The sequence below is a fragment of the Orbicella franksi genome, chromosome 1, assembly GCF_964199315.1.
Source record: "Orbicella franksi chromosome 1, jaOrbFran1.1, whole genome shotgun sequence".
NCBI lineage: Eukaryota > Metazoa > Cnidaria > Anthozoa > Scleractinia > Merulinidae > Orbicella > Orbicella franksi.
The window spans coordinates 42112117-42127151 of NC_138145.1; the positions used below are offsets into that span (position 1 = coordinate 42112117).

General features: G+C 40.0%; 2 protein-coding genes across 8 annotated transcripts in view; both read right to left on the reverse strand.

Moving 5' to 3' along the window:
• Positions 1 to 15035, reverse strand: part of LOC145480989 (uncharacterized) — a 28295-nt gene that overhangs the window by 11258 nt on the left and 2002 nt on the right. The window contains exons 1-3 of one of the 7 annotated variants that reach the window (XM_081459391.1): positions 12756 to 15021; positions 10190 to 10232; positions 9760 to 9812 (exon numbers count right to left, since the gene is read on the reverse strand). In XM_081459391.1, coding sequence (XP_081315517.1) covers positions 9760 to 9762 — 3 coding nt within the window. In that variant the 5' untranslated portion in view covers positions 9763 to 9812; positions 10190 to 10232; positions 12756 to 15021. Of the gene's footprint in view, positions 1 to 9759; positions 10233 to 12755; positions 15022 to 15035 lie in introns of those variants that run through there. The other 6 variants (XM_081459372.1, XM_081459348.1, XM_081459363.1 and 3 more) reach the window with 6 other exon arrangements.
• LOC145481807 (uncharacterized) lies at positions 1128 to 9187 on the reverse strand. Its single transcript, XM_081460352.1, has 2 exons — positions 6113 to 9187; positions 1128 to 6068 (listed from the first exon to the last, which is right to left on the reverse strand). Exon 2 carries the CDS (start codon positions 3908 to 3910, stop codon positions 2780 to 2782), a length of 1131 nt encoding a protein of 376 aa, XP_081316478.1. The 5' UTR covers positions 3911 to 6068; positions 6113 to 9187; the 3' UTR covers positions 1128 to 2779.

Consider the following 15035-nt stretch of genomic DNA (forward strand, 5'->3'; position numbering starts at 1 on the left):
AAAAATCTTGAGACGAACTTCAAATGGCCGCTGAAATTCGTTCCCGTTCTCCAAATTTAAGGTTCCTCTTAATTAGTATTGTTCACTGAAGTTTAGAATTAATGTGTCGTGGTTTTTTGCCGTTTCATGCTGTGCACGGCGTTTTTTACGAGATCGCCGGATTTTCAGCATCAGGTCGAAGAAAAGAAAAGAAGAATAAAGGCAAGCAACTCAACCGGTGTAATCCACGAGCGGCACTAGCTCAAAGGGCAATTGACGCAAAGTTACCAAAATTCTCACCAAACGGGAACTGGCATCAGATGGAGCAGATTTCTCAATGTCCTGGCCGAGTTTGGGATTGATTTGTCCAGTTTCCACTGAGAAAAGCCGTGCTGAACTCCGGTTTGCAGCTTTCAAGATATGATCAGTCTTCGACTCGTGGCCACAGGAATTCGAAGCACGCGGGTCGTTTATAATGACGCAATCAAGTCCCGTGCGGGGCAGGCTTGGGCTTTTAAACTGCCATTGGCTGCGATGCGCCGATTGGCTTATATAGACGACCCGCATGCTTCAAATTCCTTTGTCTACAGGTCGAGCAACGATCATATTTTGAAAGTTGCAAAGGGAGTTCAGCGCCGCTTTTGTCAGAAGAAACTGAAGAGATCACTCCCAAACTCGGCCAGAACATGGAGAAATACATCCTCGATCCGATGCCGGTTTCCATTTGGTGAGAATCTTGATAACTTTGTGTCAATTGCCCTTTGAGCTAGTGCTGGTTGAATGTTACAATTGAAGGGTTAGAAGTGAAAGTAGTGTATGTGATACCCTGGGTTCCTTAGGTAAATTTTTTCAAAGGTTCGAGGTCCCAAAGCGGCCAAGCTGCGCTAGCCAGGAGCGGAGCAGCGAGGAAAATAATCCTGGCACCCAGGGTACGTATGTGAAATCTAATATTGCTCAAATCAGCGGAATGACTGCTTGTAGCCTTGAATTTAAAGAAAAACATTGCCCGGCAGTTTTTTGTTTTTGTTTCGCTGATTTGCGCTTTGTTTCTGCTTTCACTTTAAAATACAGTAATTGACAATATATATCTACGCAAATTTGATCGAAGGTACTTCAAGAAAATTCAGGTCAGCAGAAACATTTCGCCAAATCTCTCGGTTTGCGAGTAAGGAATAACGTTTAGATATTCGCACATGAACATGCATGTATGGCCTAAGACCGCTTGCTTTGATTATAGTACAACAAGAAACAGATTTCTGACATGTTGCAAATATCATAGTTTTACACCTGTCAATAACGAACCTATCACTCGTAATTTGTAAACAAGAGGTCAGACGGTCCGACTTAAGTTGGGAATCAAAGTTTCAGTCTAACATCCTTTACCCAAGAATAGTTCCACGCAAATAATCACGGAAATGGCGAAAACTTTAAATCGACGATCATGTAAATCAACTGAGCGAAGCATCCAGAGCTTGTGAATGTGACACGAAAACAACAGAAATCACGAAATATGCAGCAAGATCCACAAATCTCTCTAATGTCATGTCAACCCGACCCACGGCCGGAAATGACACAATTAAGGCACCATCAAGCCTCCCTTTACCCTAAAGAGGCAAAACGGCTCAAACAAAATGTCTCACTCACGGTTTCACGTTGAACATCCTTCGCGCCATGGCAAGTTCCAGGATGTTCGTGATATTTTGAGCAGAAAATACCCGGCACTTCCTGACTACAAAATATTTTTCAAGGCTTTGGCCCACTCCAAATTCACAACAAATTTCACTATGTCCAGCTAGAATTGACCCCTAAGACCTCGTTTCTCAGTATGGGCCAAAGACTTTTACCAAGACGCACAAAGCTCACAATAATTATGTTCAGACTGCAACGGCCCGGGTCAGATCGGCAAAGACTCGTTTAGCACAAATGGTGCAGTTCACAAAATGTATTGGCCGACGCATAGAATGCAAATCGCAGTAATTCTATCCTCATTGTCCCTTATGAATCACCCGGATAGACTTTGCTCCGCTGGCTAAAGCAACATCTACATCAGCCCGTTTACCCTTAAACCTGGACCCTCGACAGTTTCAAATGAAGACGCGTTGTTTTGCAGAGAGAATAGGTCCCAGAAAACTAGGGAAAATGCATGATGAGAAAGGGGAGGGGGTGGAATTGTAGAGAGTCAGGTTTTTCCTCAAAGGAGCAATTACAAGCCAACAACACACAGAATCAAGTGAAGCAGTCCCAAGCACGACAGAAACTCCAGCTAGCAAAGGAAACAGCCCGCCTCCCTCCAAATAAACGACATGAGCAAAGTCAGTCGCCGATTTTCTGGAGGTACCTTCTCTTAAATCCAGGTAGATATGCAAATGCAGCCTGTAGTATATTAGTTTTTCCTGAATTGTCAAAATGGCAGCCACGATGGAGTTGATCGAGGTGAAAACTGCGCCCTATGAGCTGTCATTTTTACCGTTTTATCGCAATGGCCAATAGCAGGGAAAGCTCAAGGAGGAAACGAGAGCTGTTGGATTAAAGGTACCCTTTTATCCTTCACGATCTACATTAATACACAGATTGCTCTTGATTATTAACTTTAATGCTTTTCATTTAGTGTCTTCGATTGTCCTTGAGTGACTGAAAAGCCCGTCTACCATTAAATTACATACATATTTGAGCTATGTTTGAGGAGTGTTCACCATCAAAAAGATATTTGATCCTCTGCTTGGTATCTGGGAACTTTGTCTTATGCAAGTTGTCACCGTCATTGATCAAATTGGCGCTTCCGCCCTGCAGGGATTTCGTGCTATGATAAACTGACGTAGTTATTCTCATCTCTGCATTGACCATGAAAAGGGAACAAATTTATTTCTGTTATTCCCTTTCGTTTAAGCCTCTCTTCCATCGCGTTAACTTTTAGCTCCTCACATGGGAGTTTCCCGGGAACGTTTTCCCGCCAAAAGGCCGTACTCTTTGTACCAGCTCGACCGTCATCTTTGTACTGGAAAGTACAGCAAGCAGCGGTCCACATCTCTTTGGGGACATTTGCAGGGAATTCCTCGTCGTGTTGATAGTCACTAAAACCACTTTGCCCAAAAAATCTCGTTTCTGAGGGGCCGAAAAATGTTGAAGGAGTCGCAACAACAACAATGAACATCCGAACACTTTGCATCGCTTGTAACGCACAGTTGTTTTGGCCCCATTTAATGAGCTTGCTTTCACAATGGTTCCACGGAACAGAATTGAAAACCCCAAACTGGGGCACAGCGTTCGTAAAAACAAAAGTTGCTTCCTTTTTCCGTTGATCTCCTCTGCCGTACTGGGACGCGATCAGGTGCCCCCTGTGAATTGTGGCTCGTACTTCATTCGCAGTTCTACTACCACAATCAACGTTCACAGACGACAGGGCAATCAAGTTCTTCGCCTTGTACCAGTTATTGTCAATGATTTCCTGATCGCTATGTTTCTTATAACAAATCTTTCGGTTTAGCGCCTGTGCGTAATCCATGCCCGATTGCTGAAAATATGCGGGTAACTTGCTGCGTTGTTGATTAAAGGTTCCCGCAACACCCTGCGGTCGACCACCACGATCTGCCGCATTCAACTGACTGCCTGTTATCACTGTAGCGGCATAGAGTGGTATGCGACTGTTACAGTCGAACAGTATGGCAACTGTTTCACCTTCACATAAATAGGCCAAATTTCTATCAATTAAAGCACTCTCGCGGTAGCCGTACAAATTCAATCCTCTTGGCAAGTGGTCGGCAATATCCAAGCCAGGCCTGTGGGTTTCATGGACATTACAAGCCCCGATGAACTTGCACTCGCAACCAGCTAGGCCTCTAATACCGTCTGTACTACACTGTCGCAAGGCCGTCAGAAACAAACACTTGGACAGCACGAACGCTGAAATAATCATGGTGATGAACCTGGCCATGGCGTTACAGAACTAAATGGTCTGACAATCTTAGTGACTTTAAAGAGTACACAGCAAGACCTGCCGAGTCATGTTCTGACTGGGTACTTAAAAAAACAGCCAAAAATAACATGTTTAAACAAATACGGTTCGCTTTCATTTCCTGCTTCAGTCCTAAACTGATGCGGAAATGATGAAGTGTCAAATCACAGTGTAAATAGCGATATCCAGGATGCTGAAAGATTCAGCCTGATTTCAGCAAAAAGAAAACAGCGAACTACATGTAAATACTAACATGTAAAAAGTAAGGAAAATGTTATCGGAACAGCAAAACATTAATTGCCAAATGCTGGGGATACAGGTAACTAAAAGAGAAGCTTTAGATGAAATTACGTTTAAGCTAGTGTCTAGCCTGCGTAGCAGTCTTTTCCGTTTCCTCTAAGCAGGAGAAAGCCAGAGCCAAGGGGAAGTCGCGCGAACGCAAGGGGCGAGAGCAAAAAGCTAGTGTCAGACATCACGCCCCGAGAGCACCCTTTGCTTTTCTTCTTCAGTAGTATTACAGTTGGCAGTACCGCAAAACTGATCTGATACATTGCCAACTATAAACACTACTTACCAGCTTGAGGGAATATTTTTATGGCTTCAAAAAATTTAATCCAAAAATCCAATCAAAACAAGTTTAATAATTTTAAGGAAACTCTATATTTATTTATGGTGATGGTGCGTTTAATCCATTGCGTGACATGATCCTCAGAAAAACTGGAAGTTATAACACAGGACTTTGCGTAACAACAGAGCAAGTTCAAACATGCCTGTCATATGATTTTCGTGTGATTGTTGACAACCAATTAGCTGCTTTCATGCTAATTGTGGAACTCCAACAACAAGGAGCTTAGTTTTGTCTGTTTTGTCTGGGTTGGTTAACAGAGAGTTTGTTGAACACCACTTTGGGACGTGATGGAGATCAGAAATGGCAGCACTGATATCAGACGGAGGAAGTGCCAAAAGCAGCTCATTGGTTGTTAATAATCACACGAAAATCATATGACAGGCATGCTTGAACTTGCTCTGTCGTTAGGGAAAGTCCCGTCTTATAACTTCCTTTTTTTCAATCACGTCACGCAATGGATTAAACGCACCATCACCGTAAATAAATATATAGTTTCCATTTAATTATAAATTTGTTTTGGATTGGATTTTTTGAAACCATAAAAATATTCCCTCAAGCTGGTAAGTAGTATTTATAGTTGGCAATGTATCAGATCAGTTTGCAAAACTGATCTAGACTAGTACCACGAACTATAATACTACTTTCTTCGGTAGCTGAGTAAGCAACAAACAACATGCATAAAGAAACTCAGCTGTTTAGTTAATCACAGACTTGGCATTTGGGTGACAATATAATGGCCACCAGTGCCACCAGCATTAAACTGTAGGCTTACTATAATTGTAACCATTCAACTAGAAATTTTATTTCAGCAGATGAATACCTGAGAATGTTATCCTTGTGCGGTAATCAAATTACTAACAGATGTGACTGTGAATGTGTGTGTGGCTGTAATTAACATGGTACCACAAGAGACAAATCTGCCATTGATGGAGGCATAAAGGCCGTATATTTTTGCCATCTCTGGAAATGTAATGAAATATTGATCTTATGTGTGGTATCTGAGAAATTTGAAACTCTTATTCACAAGCAAACTCCAGAGTGCAGTCATTTCCATAAAATCCCTTCAACAGGTACCTTGGATAAAGTCACATTAAAGTAAAGATGACTATTCGATGTTACATGAATTTAAAAACAATCTTGAAATTAGGCTAGTCTTTTTCTTCCAGAAAACCAAAAGATATGTTTGGTGAGAAGGATTCCATACCACAGGAAATCTTCATGTGCATTACACATGATTGTAGGGGATAATTTTGTCTGCACTGCACAGGCTTCTTGCCACAGTAATTAACAAGCTCATTCGTGAGCATCTTGCTTCAGACACTAAAACAAACTTTGTATACAAATCTACGAAATCAAGAAGCCTGCTGCACTGGATATTCTGTGGAGCCCCACAGTTCCACTAGCCTGCGTGGCAGGCGTTCCAAGGGGAAGGAAAAGGGTGAATTGGCATGAAGGAATTTGGACGTGTGAGAAAAAGGAGGACATGTGAGGAAGAGGGGAGGGAAACACCTGCAACAATGTTATTGTTTTTCTCACTCGACCCCCTAATTAACATGCAATGATGACCCAGCTGTGAAATGTCCAGAGTAGTGCATTCCAGAGTGCTGTCAAGCTGCAATGTAGATGACCTCGACACTTTGCTGGTGTGAAGGTCGTGATTTGCTACCCAGATGGAGACGTAACTGTAAAAAGTTTGCCAAATCAACAAAGTCAATAGGTCATAAAGAACATCAGTTTAAACAAGTGGAAAACTGCCGCAAATGCTCTTTTTCAGCATAAATGCATGTTTCCAGAATTAAAGGATAATTTTGCAAAAAAGATCGCATGCAAGTGCAAGAAGTTTTCAGAAAGCAACAGAATGCTGTCTTTTGTTCCTCTTTCAATTTAAATCTGAGGTCTTTTCTCTCTAAATCAAACAACAATTTCCGCAAAGACAATTCTAAATCTTTCCCATGTTCTTCTGCCATGTGCGAGATTGTTTACTCGAGTGCTCAGTCAGGTTACTGAAATAGCGTGATGTTGATTTTAACCAATCAGACCAGGGAATTAAGTCCTTGATTGACACAAATTAAATTCTAGCCAATCCCAACTTTTACGCTCAGAATCTGAGCATAAGTAATGGCAAAAACAATAGCGTCATTGCAGGAATTCCCCTCTCCACTTCCTCGTGTGCTCTCCTTGTTCTCGCACATGCAAATTCCTTCATGCCAATTCCCCCTTCCCTTTCCTCTTCAAGCACCTCCCACCCAGGCTACAATTCCAGCACAGTACTACAGAGTCTGCAGCAACCACAAGTTGTCAAATAAAGACAAAAGGAAGATGCGCATAGTGAGTAGCAAAACAATTTACACCTTCACATGAAACAAGAAAACAACTATTCATCTCTTTATCCGTTTAGTTCACTTTTTGGCACTTTCCTAGCTTTGTTAGATGTTAAGTTGATCACTACAGTTGTTGAAATAAGACCTACTGTGCTCTTTATTTGTGTATAATTCATTAACAACATGCAACTGGATATTCACTGAGCTTGAGCTAAATAATTGTTTTAGTATAATTTCCAGCAGTGAATATCAAGAGAGTACAAAACAACAAGCTAAAACAATGAAAAGACTGGAAGCGTGCTGCTTAGCTTAGCCGCCACGCCCCCAAAATGTTATATTAACCGGGTAGCGCAGTTAATATAACACCGAATTCTTGTTAATAATAATTCACCACTGAAAATTATACAAAACAAATTTACAATAATACTTAATTGAGATACAAATTCCTTGGTGATAGTTCTGACTTACTAAAAATGCTAGCACATTTATTAAGCGATGACGTAGTCGACGCTTAATGCTGTAATGCAGCATTCCAATGGATATCGATTTCGCACTTTTTTTTGTGCTGCACTTATGTCACGCACGATTTATCCCTCCTTCCCAATGCACTCTGGGAGCTACAAATAAAAGACACAAAACTTTGCTGTCTTTGGTTTCAGGGAGTGAGTCTTTGCGGCTGGTGTTTGCAGTTTACAGGATCCACGGACAGCCTTTAATTTCAGCTTTCAAACAAAGATTTTGAGTGTGGTTTGTGCTTTATCCAGTATCGGATAAATCTGCACTCAAGGACAAACTCATAACAAGAACATATCGTCTATGCATACAACTTAAGATCGACAAGCAAGTCACACATGCGATAGGTCAAGGGTCCACATTAAATTTAGGTATTTGTGAGCACTGTGTAGGCCGGACCTTTTCCTATCTTGAAGTGAATTGAATGACCACTGTCAGAGCACTGTATGAGCATTGTATGAGCACTGAAATATCTGAACTAAACTTATCTGTGGACTGAAATATTGGTGAAATTGAACTTGAATTGAAGAGGAGCCTTAACGAAGTTCACTGTCAAACCAGTTGAGATACCAGAAAGCAACAAAGAACGGCGTAACGAAGGGGTGAGCTACCTGAAGGTTGTAGCATCGACAGAGTGTTGGTTAGATTTCCAGTTGTTTAATGCAGGTATCAGGATTGGATTGATTGTTGCATTTTATCCATTGTCTTCTAGTTGGGTATGGATCGCACTAACAGGATTGATGTTTATATTGGACATAAATTCTGTCATTGTATGCTCACGACATGTGCCACCCTTACATCATGATCATATAAGACATAACTATGTCCGCGACTTCTTAAGATCACCGAGACTGATATCCTGCCACAAAACAGATCACATCTTGCCTAATGGCGTTAAAAAACTTTTTTTTTTAATTCCTTTTTTTTGCAATGTCGATCACATCTGTAATTCTGCATTACACCAGTTCTCTTAATGTGCGTGTAGGTGACCAAAGAAAATTTAAATTGTTTACAGCTTTCGTGGAAACGACATGAGTACGTTGGAACATATTAATTTTTACAAACTCCAACCGGTCATTTTACTTGCAGAGGATGTACATTGTACTTTTTACATGTGCACGCAAAAAATTAAAGAGGCCTTGAAATATTGGTCTCGTCTGGTTAGATCGACATATTGGATAAAATTACTATAATTAAATAAATATTACTTGCCACCAGCAAGCGTCAATTGCATACTGGCATCTAACAAACACAAAAATAATAGACTTGAAGGCAATCCACAAGCTAGAAATTACAGTTGTGTGATTTAATCGAATTTGAAACTAGTGTTTCACAGTCAATCACACATCATTACTTAAATGAAAGACAGTACAAGTTCACTGCCCAGCTAATATTCGGATATCTGTATTGAGTACAGATAAAGAAAAGAAAAACCAATACTTTAAAGTGGTACTATGATCAAATTTTCACCCCTCGATTTTTTAGGTGTATCATATAGAATTCCGTGAAAGAATGAAAACGCTGTTTACCGTTTGCAAATATCTGCATCAGTTCCGGAGATATTTAAGTTTGAAAAATGTGTAAAATATGCAAATGAGATGACTGATGATGTCATACACTCAACCCAATTTTATATCAAGTATATAAATAGTGCTATCTTGGGTAATTTGCAGCGCAGACCATTGAAACTTGGTAGGCTAATAGTTCTACAGGAAACACACCTACGGTTATATAAAATTCTGTTCCCATGGCAACTCACTCTTTTCCAGTCCCTACCCACTTGATTTCAATATGTTAGTGATTTTCAGCTCGCAAAACATTAAATGAGGCCACAAACTTGAGCCAACATATTTATATGCTTGCTGGATCAAGCATTTGAGGCACCATTAGCAAATATCAAAATGGAATGCCAAAGGTGGCCAGAAATGTCTTTAACATTGGGGAGGTCTGGAACCCAGTATGTTGCCATGGTAACCAAACTGTTAAGCTCATATTGTGGAGCAGATTTAGTAGAATCTTACTGCAAAGAATCAAACATTTCTGATACAAATTGGCTGAGATATCTTTTTTTATCACATTTGATCAAAATTTGGTTGAGTGCATGACGTCATCACTGGGCTAATTTGCATATATTAAAAACTTGAATATCTCTGGAACGAAAAGAGATATTTGAATATAGTAAACAGCATTTTTCTTCTCACACAGGCTACTTGCTTATGTTTTAAAATGGATGCAATAGGAAAGATGCGATTTTCATCATAGTACCACTTTAAGTTGCAATTTTAATTTCTGTGAGGGCATATATACAATAAAGAGTTTGTGTGACTCCCCAATACACACATGCAATACATGTAGATCACACTTACCATGGCTAATTCTTGAAGATTCTACTTCCAGTGAATACAGGGTATCCAGTTTCCTGAAATTTTTAATGAAAATGATACAAGGATTAAGAAATGAAATGCAGGGTCAAGGAAAACTGTGTTAAACCACCTTTTTGCTAGGTATTCTGATGCACAAGATTAAGACTTTACCAAAACTTCATGTGTACCACAATTTACTGGCTGGAGTACTCAGCAAAAGATTTAAACACTGAATGCACTTAACGACTTGCTGGTTAGCTGCAATGCCACTATTGGCTGGCTGCCTGCCTGCCCTTGGAAGCGTCAGAACCTGAATGCTCTCAAACAGACCATTTTCCAATTTCAAAACTTTTCTGAAACTGAGGTTTAGGTTGACTTAGACATGATGCAGACCTGGGGAACCACTTTACATGACCTGGAATAGGATATTTACCTTTGTTCAAAACTCTCCAGCAGAAATAAATTAACAGTGCTTTCTAAATCCTTGAAGAACTCAACATTAACCTCAACAACCTTCATTCATTCATTCGTGCATACATGCATTCATTCATTCATGCATTCATTCATTCATTCATTCATTCATTCATTCATTCAGTCCTTAAAGTATACACAATATAACACTAGCTTCCACCTGCAAATATAAGAACAGCCTAATTGAGGAAGGGGAAGGGCGCACATAAATTAAAGTAAAAAAGGTTAACATATTTTACTAGCAGTACCAACTGACATAAAATTAAAATTTAATTTACATCGTAAATTAGATAATTAATACAAGTTAATAAATGTAAGTTACATAGTATTCAGAGGTGCTGAGCTAATTTGATTCAGTTCATTGATGTTACTGGTGATTTCAAGATAGTCACCACATTTTAATGAAATTTCAAAGAGGTTTCCCCTCAGCTATTTTTGGAAGGTAAATTTTTATGAGTTTTTCATGTCTAAGGGTAAAGAATTCCAGATCTTTGGTCCACCTCTAGTCTCAAATATTTGGTGAGAAAATTATCATTGAGGGGATCGTGTTGCATATGAGTGTATGTCAGAAATCCTAATAAAGGAATGCTAGATATTTTCAGGGGCAGAATTATTAGCCACGTCCCACATGATATTACAAAGGCAATCAAAGTAAACTAGTAGTAATCAAAGATCATGAGTGCATTCGACACCATCACTTTCATATATATACCTGAAATGACTTAACTAGCCGACTTTCAATCACTGTCTATTGCTAAAATCAACATTTTTCATAACCAACTGAGGTTCTACACACACAGATATATCATAGTGTCAAAGTCCATGCCAGTGAAGAGGTCCCCTGTATAGACTACGATGGCCAATTTGTTGTTCAAAACATTGCGTGACGGCACCAGTTTCGGTAGACTCGGAAAAATAGTAGGCCTTCAAAATATCATGTTTTGACTTAAACTCAGCATGAATTCAAAACGTAAAGAAAAGAACAAGCTTAAACTCTGGCCTGTAAGCAATTTTCAAGCTCCCCTTTGATTTTCATTCATGAAAATCTTCCCGTTTACCCAAAGGGAAATTTGCTTTGGTTTGCACAATTGCATAATTCAGGCTCTGCGTCTATGCCAAGTTTCGTTTGTTGTTTTTAATTTACTTTCAATGACCTGAAACTAAAAGGGACCAGAACAACATAATCATTTACATTCATGTAAAATAAATAAACTGTCATTCACCAAGCCGTTTAACTAGCTGAACATTCTTGCTAGGTGTTTGTTTACATATCAACATTCTCTACTTAAATTTGCGACTTCTGTTTCCAGCTGTTTCCATTCATTTAACGTGCAATAACGAGCTAGACAACTCAGTAAGATGGTTCTATAACCACGAATCATGGCCATCTGCCAAGCTACACAACTCGGTCAGTTAAAGTAATATATTTAGCGCACAGAAATCAAAGCCAGCAAAGTGAAACGACACATTTCCTCCATCGATTTATTCCACACAAAGCAGTGTTGGTTCTTGGTCGAAGACAAAATGGTAGACAACAGGCAGCCGAACTGCACCTTTGTGTTTGTCCCAAAAGTCGTGCACATTTCATGAAGACATCAATAAATCTTAGCTACAAGGTAATTTAACGCCATAACTCTAACATCAAACTTCAAATACGCAACTTGCCGGTAACAGCAGATAAACACATGGAGATGCGACGAGCACATGGAGACGTGACAAGCATGGACATGACGTTATTCGCCCCTGAAGAATTTTTTCAGGGGGGGGGGGGGGGCAAATTGGTGCCCCCGATAGATAGATAGATAGATTCACAGGTCTCAAATTTTTATGCATTACGCAATTAGAACTGTGTTCTGTCGAATGCAATAAAAGAACTAGGAAGGGCATTTGAGGTTATGAAAAGGGGTACAGCTTGTTCCCTGTAACCCTTGCAGTAAATCAGGCGTAAAGCTCTTCCATGAAGTAAAAGAATCTTGTTTAAGTGTTAGGTGCAGAGCCCCAAGCACAGATGCCATAGCAAAGATGAGTGTTAATAAGGGCTGGGTTGATATTCAAGAGGACCTAAGGGAATAGAGTGTCGAAGTCTAGCTAAAATTCCAATAGTTCTGCTAATCTTAAGACAGATTAGATCAATATGATTTTTCCAGGAAAGTTATTAGTCAATCAATACACAGATATTAACGAAATCTTTCTTTTCAAAGATATATAAGCTTGAAGCATCTGAGGCTGGATCATAAGATCTGTAGATGTTTTTCTTTTTTCCAAAAACAACAAAACAAAACAGGGCCTGTATCTACTTCATAATTTATTCAAGTTCCAGGAAAACAACAACTTCTGCTCGCAGATGAAGTAAAATATCAAGTCACATTTTCGCGAACCGACTTGAACGCCACGTGTAACCTTTCTGCCTTTGACGCAGGCCAATAAAACGAAATTTCGGCTGCCTTTCAAGGACCTCTTCACACATTTCAATCTTCTCGTGTTCGTTGATTTGAGGTTTAATCTACAGCATTTATGTTCACTCTTACCTGGAGAAGCTTTCCTTGAAGGTTTTGAAGAACAAGATGAAATTGTTACACCTCTCAATCCAAATACGTTTTCAGATTAAAGGAAAATGTGTCACGTGGCCTGGGTCGCACAAGACCCCGGCAGGGGCCGGGCAGAAGAATTTCGCCGTAAATCCTCGAATTAGCGCCCGGGGCGCTTATTTCAAATTCAGGGGAAGACGAGGGGCGCTTAATCGAGGTGGGGCGCTTATTTAATTTTTCCCAAATCGTGGCCATGATCATTTTTTAAAACATCATCTGCATGTAAACAACAACATAAGCTGTTTATCGACATAAAAAGCTGATCCTAACGGTTAAATCGCTGCACCAGTACAAATTCCCGTGGTCACAAACTGAAACAATGTACAAATCTGATACTACACGACGAAAACTATACATCCTTTGTTATCTCATTACTCGTCCACAAAATAGGGGGAGGGGAGGGAGCGCTTATTCGAGGGGGCGCTTATTTTAAATTTTGGCAGGAGCCATAATCGGAGACGGAGACCGTAAGCGCGCCCCATTTCTCGTATTGGGGTTGTTCCCATGATATGGGACAATAATTCTATTTTTAGAACAAATTGCGCCATCGCCTGCGGCACACGCGCGTACATGCTGCAAGGATTTTTGAGGATGTCGCGGATGGCCCACAACTCAACGCGTTTACGTCTGTTGGAATTTTGCTTAAGTATTTTCGTCCTAAGCTGCTCCAGTTTGAGTGAAGTAAGACAGTGTCGAATTTAGGTATGTTCCGCTTTCAGCTTAGATATATATCGCTGACCAAGTTGTGTTCCGACGGATGCTTCTTTTACATGAGCTGTACATTACTCCACTTTAAATTTCACATATGTTGAAGATTAACAGCTTTTCCATTACACAGCAAACAACTAGCTGGATATATTTAGATATGGCAGAGCGTCAGGACTTCATAGTTTCGGCGCTCCTCTTGCCACACGCTTGCGAGGAATTTGCCAGTCTATCGCGACCGAAAAGTAAAACAAAATAATTGCTGGTTTGAGTTTCGCCTGAATTGTAAGCAGTGCTTGATGTTTCATCAAGGCCCAATAACTTTACGTCCGTAGATACTGCTCAGTTTTATTCGTGTAAAAATTCAGTGAATTCTCTGTTGTCGATGAATGACCATGAATGAGAGCGCCCGCTGATCCCGGGGGAGATACTTTGGGAATTTCTGGGTGGGGATGTGCCACTGTGACCCTGGAACCCTTAGCCAAAACCAGAGCTAGTTCAGCTGAATTTTGCTAACCTATACTAGAGTTAACTCCCCAAATCCCCCCATCTATTGACACTGTTAAGGCTGATTTGCGTAAATTTAAACTTGCCGATTTGATTTTTTTATATTTTTGAGTGGCAATTTCTGGTTTCCTTACTCTAGATAAAATCTTCAACCAAACAGTCAGTTTTGTGAAAAATGATACCCTATTCTAGACCCAAACGCTCTGATTTATATACCCTATCCTAGGGTTAACTGCTTGAAAACCATACCCTTCACAGCGGCACATACCTATATAGCCCATCTATGGCAGTGCCCCCCCCCCCCCGGGCCGCTGATGCTTGTTTTGTACAGTCAGTAAACATGACAAATTGTACTTCCGCCGCACTTTCGTGTGAAAGCGTATATCGAACTCAAACAATAACTCTATAGTTTTTGAATATGTTTAAGATTGATAGATGCTGGAGAACATATTAAAAGCTAAGCTGAAAATATGCGAATAAAGCAGAAATAATCAGCAAAGTTACGATGACGCTTTCTTTAATCAACTTCGAATAACGATTTCGATTTTGTTGATCGAGTTATCAAAACTCCTTGTCTATTTTAATTTTCGCAGTGTAAAACTTCACTATGTTTATGTTGAAGAAACACACATGATGTTAGTAGCCTTTTGGCGTTGGTGAAAATTGTTGCAGCATCTCAGCGCAAAGGACAACGAAAGAAATCTTTGTCAAGATTGACAATTGAAAACACCGACTCGGACTAGCTTGAAAGTGCACGCGCTGCACGACATGCAAATGAGCTACTCAAAAACTTTTGCAAACTCGCCAAACAAACAGAAACTATAAGTAACTATCAAAAACAGGTTTTGTTTATGATTAAGCATTGTTTGGGGAATCCTCAAATTAAATTGATGTTAGAGTAAAGAGTTTTCTTTCATAACTTTTCTTCACATGAGCAAACGCAAAAGCTTACGCGTTCAGCTAACGCGAGCAGATATTATTCATTCACAGTCTTGTTTTCGACCCTGA

What these genes read in the sequence shown, in the direction of transcription:
- LOC145481807 (XM_081460352.1), bottom strand. Translation starts at nt 3,910, where the DNA reads ATGGCCAGGTTCATCACCATGATTATTTCAGCGTTCGTGCTGTCCAAG.